At 42.4% G+C, this 12,749-nt stretch overlaps 1 protein-coding gene across 1 annotated transcript in view; it reads right to left on the bottom strand.

Annotated features, from left to right (window-relative positions):
• Positions 1-12,749, bottom strand: part of CNTNAP1 (contactin associated protein 1) — a 385,880-nt gene that overhangs the window by 105,091 nt on the left and 268,040 nt on the right. The window contains exon 20 of the mRNA XM_040329819.1: positions 6,449-6,579. Coding sequence (XP_040185753.1) covers positions 6,449-6,579 — 131 coding nt within the window. The remainder of the gene's footprint in view (positions 1-6,448; positions 6,580-12,749) is intronic.

Below are 12,749 nucleotides of genomic sequence, written 5' to 3'. Positions count from 1 at the left end.
CACTGTCGCCTGTTCTGTTCAATATCTATCTCAGTCCTCTTTTTGAAATCATCAGTAACCAGAAGTTACTCTACCACTCTTATGCAGACGACACACAACTATATTTTCGTATCTGCAACAAAAAGGATCATTATCTCGGACTAGAGAAATACCTTTCTTTGATAGACAATTGGATGACTAAGAGTTATCTTAAACTCAATGGCTCAAAAACTGAACTTCTCCTGTTTCAGGCCAATCGAAAGATTCATCCCGCAACGACATGGACGCCCCCGCCCATTCTGGGTCAAATCATCACCCCTAGCATCAAAGTCAAAAGTCTCGGAGTCATCTTTGACACCAACATGACAATGGATGCACAAATAGGGTCAGTAGTCAGCGGATCTCACCATCTGCTGCGCCTACTACGCAGATTCACCCTCTTTATCCCCAAAAATGACATAGCAGTCGTGGTGGGAACAATTATCAACTCCAGACTTGACTATGCAAATGCCCTCTATCTTGGACTCCCAAAGTACCAAATCTCTTGTCTGCAAGTCGTTCAAAATACGGCCACTCGACTTGTGACTGGGAAAAAACCATGGGAATCAATCTCACCTTCTCTGAGATCCCTGCATTGGTTGCCAGTAAAAGACAGAATCACTTTCAAGGCACTCTGTCTAACGCATAAGTGTATTCTGGGAAATGCCCCCCAATATCTATGCGAAAAACTAAAAGCTCACAACACCAATCGCATTCTGCGATCCACCAACCAAAATCTTCTCCAGATACCCAAAGCCAGATACAAGTCCAAAGGAGAACGAAGATTTGCGGTCCAAGGACCCAGACTATGGAACGCTCTACCACCCAACATCCGGTTGGAGGTAAACCACCTGACCTTCAGGAGAAGGATCAAGACCCATCTCTTCTGAGGGCCCAGGGAATGGATACCAAGCGCCCAGAGGCGATTCAGTTTGCATTTGTTGCGCTATATAAGTTTCTCACTCATAGCTATGAACAGCCAACATTAACATGATGCTAATCCACATCTAGCAACTAATAGCTGACAATGATCTAATTAACCCCTGAGCTAATCAACATAAACACATAACATCCCCCAATAGTTCAATAACAAGTAAAAGTGGACATAATATTATTCACCTCTTCAAGATGAGCAGACAGACAGAAACAATTGGTGACTTGATTAGCAATGGGAATGCACACCTGGGAGGAGGCACACAATGGGAGAAAGACACTTAACACATTAAACACCTTAAACAGATTATATCAGGAAAGCCCAGAATCAGTTTGCTTTGATCAGATGACATTAACATCTGCTCTGAGTATCCCAATCTAAAGAAGTCATTGCTGGTTTTGGCCATAGAAGCCCTAGATATCTATCTGGGCCCTCAAGTTTCCAGAGTCTGTGTGTTTTGGGGAGACGTGGACTTGAATTGGAAACAAGACCACTCCAGGTGTCCCCCAGGCGCACACCTCCCATAGTCAGTCGGCAAGAGGCCACCCTGCAGTTCTCTCCAAAAGCCCCTGTCCTGGTTAAGTCTGTCACAGGTACTACTAAACACCACCCTTTCCCTCTTTCATAAAATATTGACATGTATGTTTACATCCTCGCCTATTAATCCTTTGTGGTCCAACCCATCACTTCATGAATTACATACCATTTCTGACCCACAGAGATGGTCATCCCAGGGAGTTAGGCACCTGTGTCATCTATGCACCCCTCTGGGTTTTAAGACCTTTCTGCAATTACAGAAATAATTTCACCTACATACCACCCCACCCGTCTATTGTATTGCTATCAACTCTGCCATGCCGTAGAGGTGAAATTTGGATTGTTAAGTAGTCCACTTCTGATTTCCCCCCATACTGCAAAGACCTGTTACAGCAAAATGTATTTCTGAATAATACTTTGGCAGGCTCTAACCCCAGATTCCTCATTGCTCAAAATAGATGGTCCTCCTTAGACCTGCATCTCAGACAGGATAGTTCATCTCACTCCTGCCTGGTTACATAAAATGGGCCTACACCCTACTGCCAAATGCTTTCAGGGCTGTGGTGTGATATTGCTGATTTCATCCATTGCTTTTGGTCTTCTGCATGCAGCTTCTCTCGCAGATCACCCTAAATGCATACCTGTGCCCAATCTCAATCACTCTCTCGCTCCTCATTGTCTCAGAGCCATGAGCCCGGACACACAGAGCAGGGCTCAGGAGTGAGAATGCACAAGTGTCCCCACAGCAAGCCCTTTGATCTCAGTTTTGGGGGACCACAGAGCAGGTAAGTATAGCATGTTTGTTTTTTTAATAAAAAAGGAAATGGCAAAAAAACGGACCTTTACAGTTACTTTAACGGTCTGGCTTAATCTGATTAATGATAGTATCCCCCTGTAAAATCTAATCTTTGAACTTAAGAAGAAACTAAAGTTTACCCTCTTGACCACTGGGCACTTAAACCCCCTTCCTAACCAGACCAATTTTCATCTTTCGGTGCTTTCACATTTTGAATGACAATTACTCAGTCATACAACACTGTACCAATATGAAATCTTTGTCCTTTTTTTCCACACAAATAGAGCTTTCTTTTGGTGGTATTTAATCACCGTTGGGTTTTTTATTTTTTGCGATATAAAAGAAAAAAGACTGCAAATTCTGTAAAAAATAATGAATTTTTCTTGTTTCTGTTATAACATTTTGCAACTTAGTATTTTTTCTTCACACATTTTGGCCAAAATGTATACTGCTACATATCTTTGGTAAAAATAAGTACAAATTGGTGCATATTATTTGGTCTTTGTGAAAGTTAGAGTCCACAAACTATGGTGCCAATATCTGAGAATCGATCACACCTGAAGTACTGACGGCCTATCTCCGTTCTTGAGACCCTTACATGCCAGAAAAGTAGAAATACCCCCCAAATTACCCCTTTTTGGAAAGAAGACATTCCAATGTATTTAGAAAGAGGCATGGTGAGTTTTTTGAAGTTGTCATTTTTTTCCCACAATTCTTTGCAAAATCAAGATATTTTTTTTATTTTTTCGCAAAAATTTTCATATTAGCAGGTTATTTCTCACACACAGCATATGCATACCGCAAATTGCACACCAAAACACATTCTACTATTCCTCCCGAGTATGGCGATACCACATGTGTGAGACTTTTACACAGCATGGCCACATACAGAGGCGCAACATGCAGGGAGCACCATCAGACGTTCTGGAGCACCCAAGACAATTTTGACATTTCTCTCCTACATGTAAAAATTAGATATGTGCATTCCCGTTCGTACGAATGTTATTTTCGTACGAAAATGTTCATTTTCGTACCCGCAGAATAATGTGTACATACGAAAAAATTAAAGCACCAAAATACGAAAACGACAGGATTACGAATGAGCCGCATAACGAACAACCGCAAATACGAACGAACGATCTGACGAAAATACGACAAAACGAAAACGGCACAAGAACGAAAATTACATCTATAACAAAAGATTTGCATTCTGTATCCTGTTTGAATCCCTTCTCTGCTCGTATCCTCAGCCGTATGTTCACACGACATCCACAACAAAAGATTTGCATTCTGTATCCTGTTTGAATCCCCTCTCTGCTCGTATCCTCAGCCGTATGTTCACACGACATCCACAACAAAAGATTTGCATTCTGTATCCTGTTTGAATCCCCTCTCTGCTCGTATCCTCAGCCGTATGTTCACACGACATCCACAACAAAAGATTTGCATTCTGTATCCTGTTTGAATCCCTTCTCTGTTCGCACCCTCAGTCGTATGCTCACACGACATCCACAACAAAAGATTTGCACTCTGTATCTTGTTTGAATCCCTTCTCTGTTCGCACCCTCAGTCGTATGCTCATATGACATCCACAACATCCCTGTATTTTGAATTCCTTTTTTCTGTTCGTATTTTGGATTCAACAGAATGCAAATCTTTTGCCACAGATGTCACACGAACACACGACCGAAAACACCAAAAGAAAAAGGACCCAAAACACAGAATGCAAATCCCTTGCCACAGATGTAATTTTCGTTTTTTTGAATGGGCAGTGAGTGTAGTTAGTAAAGCAGCTTCTCTTTTGTGCTGAGTAGTACAGTAAAGCCAAATAAACTTTTCTGTGAATTTTCATCTGAAGGGAGATCAGTTGGCCAGACTTTTGAACCCAAAAATGGTTTTCTGATGGAGTTTAAAAACTAACAAATTTTCTGAGAACGAACGGAAAACGATCGTTTTTATGTTTGTTGTTAAAAAAGTCTGACCAAGAGTATGGGGCTTAACAATCGTTAATATGGATGAGCCGCGTGTTGAAAGTGCCGCGAATCCCGCGATATATTTACGAAAGTACAAAATGACGAAAATCCTTTTTCTGTTCGTATCTTCAGTCGCATGCCCACATGACATCGACAACAAATTGTCATAGATGTCACACGAACACACGACCGAAAACACGAACAGAAAAAGGAATCCAAAACACAGAATGCAAATCATTGATGAAAATTCACGAAAATTATTGTCTAACAAGTAACGAACATGAATTGAACAGAATAACGAACCATCCCGCATGTACGAAAATAAAACGGTAACGAAAATACGAAACGATCGGAATACGAAAAAATCTCGTCGTACGAAAAAAGAACGGGAACGAACAGGAAAACGGGCGTCTTACGAAAAACGAACGGAAACGAACCTACGGAACGATACGAAACAGAACAAAAAAAGACGAAAAAATGTTCTGTGCACATGTCTAGTAAAAATCATCATTTATTTGCTAGAAAATTACATAGAACCCCAAAACATTATATATGCTTTTTTAGCAAGGACCCTAGAGAATACAATGGTGGTCATTACAACTTTTTATCTTGCACGGTATTTGCGCAGCAATTTTTCGAACGCGTTTAAAAAAAACAGTTTTGTGCTTAAAAAAAAAAACAGTAAAGTTATCCCAAAGTTTTTGCATAATATAAAAGATTAAGTTACGTCGAGTAAATAGATACCCAACATGTCACCCTTCAAAATTGCACACGCTCGTGGAATGGCGCCAAACTTCGCTACTTAAAAATCCCCATAGGCGATGCTTTAAATATTTTTACTGGTTGCATGTTTTGAGTTACGGAGGAAGTCTAGGGCCAAAATTATTGCTCTCGCTCGAACGTTCGCAGCGATACTTCACATGTGTAGCTTGAACACCGTTTTCATATGTCGGCGGGAATTACGTATGCGTTCGCTTCTGCATGTGAGGGGACAGGGACAGGGGCGCTTTAAAAAACAAAATAAAAATGTATTGTTCATTTTACTTTATTTATTTTAGTTTGACACTTTTTTCTCCAAAAATACATTTGTTGATCACTTTTATTCCTATTATAAGGAATGTAAACATCCCTTGTAATAGGAATGTAGCATGACCGGTCCTCTTTACAGTGAGGTATGGGGTCAATAAGACCCCACATCTCACCTCTAGGCTGGGAAGCCTGAAATAAAAAAATAAAAAAATGATCCTGGCTTTGATCGTAGCGGTGAGTCGGTAGAAGCACTGGAGGGTGGCGGGAGGCGGGGACGTATTGCGGAGTATTGCAGGATATTGCAGAGTATTGCACAGGGTATTTGCAGAGTATTGCACAGGGTATTTGCAGAGTATTGCACAGGGTATTTGCAGAGTATTGCACAGGGTATTGCACAGGGTATTTGCAGAGTATTGCACAGGGTATTTGCAGAGTATTGCATGGGGTATTGCAGGGTATTGCACAGGGATGGCTGAGCATGGAGGGATTGATGGCTAGATCTGTGAATGCAATTGTCACAGATCCAGCCCACAAAACTGCAGCTGCCATCCGCTCCCTCTCCCTCTCCTCTCACACTGTACTGATTGGTACAGAGAAGGGAGGGAGGAACCGGCGTCATCACATGACGCTGGTTTGTTTACAAGTGATCGCTCCGTCATTTAACGGAGCGATCACGTGGTAAACGGCCGCTATCAGCGGCAATTTACCGCAATCCGTAATGCGCCGGGTCTTCTAGACCCAGCAGTCACGGATGATTCCGGGAGCACGCCCCAGGTGGCGCGAGGGAGCAAGATTCTGGGAGGACGTCCATAGACGTCCTCCTAGAATAACTCGACTGCGCTGTAGACGTATTTTGTCTATAGCGCGGTCGTCAAGTGGTTAATTAAATATGGTACAAAAGGATTTCCAGTCCACTTACACTAACCTTTCTAGGATATTAGAATTTTAATATTTCTGACCAAGACTTTGTTTCTTACTTGAACTGTTGTACCCATTGCACTTGTGATTTTTCCAAGTTAACAAGACATGAAAGATGATTTGTTTGTTTTTTCCTATTTTTCTTGTTTTTTCTTATAATCTTTCTATGAAAGGCAATAAAAATATATCTTAAAAAAAAAAAAAAAAAATATTCAGCAATCCATTTCCAATACATAGTATTACCTGAATGTAAAGTGTACGGTAATCCCTTGTGACATTAACCCTGTGTGGTCTGCCATCTGTCAGGTTTCTCTTGCTTAGCTGAAAGATATTTGGACTTTTGCTCCTCAGTTGATAATTTAATTGTAAGGTTCCTGCCATAACACATAATGAAAGAGAAAAATTAACCAACTTAACATGGTAAAGGGAAAACATAGTGCATTGCTAGAGGGCACAGTGCTGTGAAATAGTTTTTGCCCCTTCCCGATTTTTTTTATTTTGCATATTCCTCACATTTAAATGATTCAGATTATCAAACTCATTTTATTATCACACAAAGATAACTCGAGTAAATACAAAATGCAGTTTTGAACTGTGATTAACCAAATTTTTGGGTAAGCTGAGTTCAATTTCACTTGTCACATCCGGGCCTGATTACTGTCAGACCTGCTGAATCAAGAAAGCACTTAAACAGAAGCTGTCTGACAAAGTGAAACAAGCTAAAAGATCTAAAAAAGCAACACATCATGCAGCGATGGACTGGAGTTGTGAGGTATCCCACAATGCTTGTCGCCCTAGCCAGGTGTAACCTCTCCTGGGTGGAAGTCCTTCCTGTACAGCCTCTAAATTAACTATATGGTTGGAGCCCCATTCTGGTGGGTGGGGTATGGTTTATATGTCAAAGGTGAATTACTGCGCTGTCTTATAAACCACGCTGCCTCACTGTAGTGTGGTATGTAATGAATACTGCTGCAACTTAAATGTGAGACACGTATGGTTTAGCCTCTCCTGGGTGGAAGTCTTTCCTGTACAGCCTCTAAATGAGCTATATTGTTGGAGCCCCATCCTGGTGGTCTGGGAGGCATGACCTGTCAAAGCTTTAAACAAGCTTTGGTGTAAGTGGTAGCATTTTCCCCTTGCTTTTCCCTTATTTTCTCTGTCTGTCAGTGTTTGTTTCATGCACTTGTTTGCGTTGTGGGCATTGGCCCTTTCCTAGATGGCTGCAGCAGTGCAAGTACACTCTGAGCATGGATGAAAGAAAGTAATGCGGCCACAGTGGGCTGTTTTTTGTGGCTTGATCTTTTCCAAATGGTGCCAGGGACTAAGACTGCAATCTGAGCATGCTCAGGCGCTGATATCATCACTGATTAACAGTTTTAAATGTTTTTTAGGCATTATTTGTGCAACACATGGTGGTGTTCTCTACTCGTGCATGCAGGATGCTTATGTAGTCATTGTCTGCAGGTATGTTTTCCTTCTTAATGGCATTCACCTGGGCTCTTCCTTTCTTGGGTTAATTTTCTATGCTTGCTCTAGGATCATTATGCTGTGTTTTATTTCAGTCTGTTGTTTTACCCTGTCTCAATGGAGAACGCTGCCCAGTCAAACCTCCCATTGCCTGTAAGGTAAAGAGATTCGGCAAGTAGTGACGCAGGGAGCCCTCTAAAGGCCAAAACAAGTCGTCATGTAGGCGCAGACAGACAGGTCATCATCTTAATTTTGATTATCATTGCTCCCCATGTACAAAACATCACAGGTTACCAGATCTAATAGTTGCTGTTTGTGGTGGAAAGTCATTGCCTGACAAGCTATTATGTAAAGCCTACTTGGAGGAAGCAGCAACAGACAAATCTGTCAGTAGTGGCTTTGAATAAAGAAATGGAAAATAAGTCAATACGTTAATCCTCTACTTCTCAGTCAACAAAAAGAAAAACTTGAATTGTAAAGAACTTGTATTAAAGTAATGCAAAGACAGTTCACAATAAACCCAGTGGGAAGACAGCCCAACTGGGAACACTGAGGGGTCTCAACAGCGTGTAGAGAGCAAGTTTCAGCTGAACTGACAACTCCTGTTAGGCCGCGTACACACGATTGGTCAAAACCGATGAAAACGGACTGAAGGACCGTTTTCATCGGTCCAAACCGATCGTGTGTGGGCCCATCTGTGAGTTAAACTTTGGTAAAAAAAAATGAGAACTTGCTTTAAAATTAAACCGATGGACGCCTAACTGATAGATCAAAACTGATCGTTAGTATGCAAAAGCATCGGTTAAAAATCCACGCATGCTCAGAATCAAATCGACGCATGCTTGGAAGCATTGAACTTTTTTTTTTTCAGCACGTCGATGTGTTTTACGTCACCACGTTCTGACACGATCGGTTATTTAACTTATGGTGTGTAGGCACATCAGACCATCAGTCAGCTTCATCGGTTAACCGATGACAACGGTCCTTCGGACCGTTCTCATGGGATGGACTGATCATGTGTACGCGGCCTTAGGAGGGGCAGATTGCGGTATGGCCATCTCACACCCAAGCGGGAAGATGTTGTGCCGGTTAGTCCTATCAGCTCCATAGGAATCTGTTTTGTTTTGCAGAAGAAGCTCATAAAGTTCAGGAGACGTATAAAAGTTGTCGATGGTTAAAGCGGTAGTTTACCCGCAAAGACATTTTTAAGATTAGATTCATGCTCATTTTGTCTAGCGGAATCGGCTAGTTTTTTTAAAAACGAAACAGTACTTACCGCTTTAAAAAGCGATCTTCTCCGCCGCTTCCGGGTATGGTCTTCCGGTCTAGGCGTTCCTTCTTGATCGACAGTCTTCCGACAGGCTTCCGACGGTCGCATCTATCGCGTCAAGAAAAGCCGAAAGAAGCCGAACGTCGGTGTGGCTCTATACGGCACCTGCGCACCGACGTTCGGCTACTTTCGGAAAATCGTGACGCGATAGATGCGACCGTCGGAAGCCTGTCGGAAGCCTGTCAATCAAGAAGGAACGCCCAGACCCGAAGACCATACCCGGAAGCGGCGGAGAAGATCGCTCTCTAAAACGGTAAGTACTGCTTCGTTTTTAAAAAAACTAGCCGATTCCCCTAGACAAAATGAGCAGGAATCTAATCTTATTTTTTTTTTTGCGGGTGAACCTCCACTTTAAGCAAAAGCCCTGATTTAGCAATGGCTCAATGAGTGAAAGAACAGAAAATGTTGCCATTCCATAGTTGCTGTATTTTGGATTGAATTCTGTTCCTTTTCCAGTATATATGACTGAATTCCAAATGTAGCCAGTTGACGATTCGCATAGCATGTAGGATTTTAGGCCAAATCATGCTCTCTTTGATGCAATGTATTGTACCCAGCTGAGCCTTCCCTTGTAGACCATTAGACTTTCATCTATGCGTATATCTTTTTCAGACACATAGCTCCATTGGAAACTCTTTAGACACACTTGAGATACTTCCCAAATTGTTTTCAGTTTTAATGCAGGATGAGTAGTTTCATCAAATTCTTTGTTTTCGAAGTGTAAATATTTAATGAGCAGGGAAAATCTGTACCCTGACATGACCGTGCCAAAGAATGGAGTGGCAAGTAATTTTATTAGTTGTCTAATACCACTTCTACAGGGATTTCCTCAGCACTCCTTGAAGTATTATTAGGCCCAGAAATTTCCAAATGTCATCTTTAGTCACTGGTTCCCACTTTTTTGAAAAGTTCCGATGCGTAGTAGCTAATTGTTGCTCTTTGTACCGGTTTGCCTCAGTAACTATTTTGTCACCTCATCGTTTAGAAATAATTGTAAGTATGCCTAGGGGTTATCGTGTTCAATGTCTAGTTTCATACAAGATTCTCCAGTAAATGGTAATCTTGGGGGCGCTGCCTGATCTGTACCACAGTCAATGGAGCATCAATTTCGCACATCACTGAGCTCAGTCGCAGAATAGTCGCTTTCAGTGTCTGATGACAAACTTCCCCACGAATCACTATCGCTCAATTCTGCAAGTGATTCTAATTCACTATCACGGTTTTCTAGCTGGTCTAAAACCACTTTTGACCTAAAGGGACACTGTTTGGATACCATGGACGTGCTCAAGTTTACAGGCAGAAAGAACAGTAAAAGTGCAGGCAGGGCACTGGACAAAGCACTAGGGACAAAACTGATGTGAAATGGTTTGAAACAGTAATGTAGTCTACAGATTACAATGTATTGTGTGTATGTTATGTTTTGAACTTCCTGCCATCTCCACCCCCTGCGTAGCCAAGCTCGCAGGGAAGGGGACCAGGAAACCAGATGCATCAGCCGGGGAACACAGCCAGAGGACACAACGGAAGGACATTGGGGGATCGTAGGGACAAGGTAAGTAACTGTACAGGGTTTTTGCAGTGTAATTCCGAGTGTAGTTCAGGGTCCCGCTTTTGGTGCTGAAAATTAACCCTGAGCCACACTTGGGATTACCGCCAGGGAGGTTAAGGAGGTAATTGTCTGGGGAGAAGTGGAGGAAATTCTCCACAAGGTTATAAAGTACTTCCGAAATCTCAAGGGAGATTTGGTTTCATCTCCCTTCTTTAGGGGACTAGAAGTGAATCCAGGAAGAATGGCAGGGGCCAGAAAAAAGGCCAATCTTCTGTTGTTGACTCTGACAGTGAATGCATCATTATTGCGACTGGCAAGACACATCACCTTGCGGTTACGTTCAAGGATGTGCTATACCAGTGGTCTCCAAATTGCGGCCCGGGGGGCCAGATGTGGCCTTTTGCTTGCCTTTATCTGGCCCTTGGTGTACTATTCCTCCCACTGATTTAAGACACTTTCTGCCAACTGATGTCAACAATGGGGCACCAATTCTCCCACTAGTACCAAATGTGGTGATGTTTACTCCCACTGATGCCAAGAAAATTTCCACTCCTGCTGTCCACAGTTTGGCCCCTAAAGTCTGAAGGACAATAAACTGGCCCTTTGTTTAGAAAGTTTGGAGACCCCTGTGCTAGACCAAAATGTAGATCTAGATCTAAAGTGCTCTTATGCAGCATCTAGAGGTGACTGCAGACTAAGCAGTTATAGTTATGTAGCAAGGTCTAATGAGAACCTCCAGAGCCAAGAGCTGCTGACATCCTTCCATATAGAGTGGTCTATGAGGTATAGTGGGTGTGGTGTAAGGTAGATTAATGGGCACCAGACAGTTGAATGCAAAGAGATTTTATTTCTCTCGAACAGAACTTTGGGAGAGAGGGTTTAGGGCCAGGACACCCTTAACCACTTGTCCACGGGAGGACGTCATATGACGTCCTCCACTTTGTGCAGTGATATCTGAATCTGCAGCTACAGGCATCATTCAGATGTCGCCGTCTTCAGCCACCGATTCTGTGCACGATAAGAACGATCAAAGCGGCGGTTCCGCTGCTTTATCGTTCTTATAGGCAGCGGGAGGGGACGTCCTCCCTCCCGTCGTCATCCGGTGCTTCTCTGGGCTCTTCTGTGCCATCGGGGGCCCGGAGAGCGAATCGGTCGGCGCTGCCTGGAAAGCGTAGAGATGACTGGTGACCAGATGATCAGTCATCTCTTTGACCGTCGGAGGCCCGGGCGCGACGTTATGACATCACGTCCGGTACCCGGAATTAAACAAAGCCGCAATCGCGGCTGTCGGCATGTGATCTGTGATTTTTTTTCACCGATTTCATGCTTGTAAGCCTGGAGGAGAGATGTGGGGTCTTATTGACCCCACATCTCTCCATAAAGAGGACCTGTCACACTGATTCCTATTACAAGGGATGTTTATATTCCTTGTAATAGGAATAAAAGTGATTAAAAAAAAAGTGTAAAAAAAAAAAAAAAATTCAAAACGCCCCTGTCCCTGTTATCTCACGCGCAGAAGCGAACACGCATGCAAGTAAACGCTGTTCAAACCCCACATGTGAGGTATCGTCGCGTGCATTCGAGCGTGTGCAAAAATTCTAGCACTAGACCTCCTCTGTAACATGGAAATAGTAACCTGTAAAAAATGTTAAAGCGTCACCTATGGAGATTTTTAAGTACCGAAGTTTGGCGCCATTCCATGAAAAATTGGGCTAACTTTACTGTTTTGTTGTTTTTTAATTCATGAAACCGTTTTTTCCCCAAAAAAAGGCGCTTGAAAAAATATTGCGCAAATACCGTGCGAGAAAAAAAGTTGCAATGACCACAATTTTATTCCCTAGGGTGTCTGCTAAAAAAATATATATAATGTTTGGGGGTTCTGATTAATTTTGTAGCAAAAAAATGTTGATTTTTACATGAAGGAGAGAAGTGCCAAAATAGGCCCGTGCATGTGTATGAATGCTGTCTCCTATGGCAACAGTCTTAGAACAGTTCCTAACATAAGTTGTAATGAACTATTTCACTTTCTTTACAATCACTTCTTGTACTGAGCTACCAGTCTCTCTCACTAGACTCGCTGAATTACTACCACCGAATCTTTTGAATCCTCTAATATTTCCTCATAGCTGAGCTCCTCCATGCCTCTTATCAGTTTGGTTGCCCTTCTCTGCACTTTCTCCAGTTCTCCGATATCCTTT

Source organism: Rana temporaria, chromosome 12 (genome assembly GCF_905171775.1).
Source record: "Rana temporaria chromosome 12, aRanTem1.1, whole genome shotgun sequence".
Lineage (NCBI taxonomy): Eukaryota > Metazoa > Chordata > Amphibia > Anura > Ranidae > Rana > Rana temporaria.
This window is presented reverse-complemented; position numbering and strand designations above follow the sequence as displayed.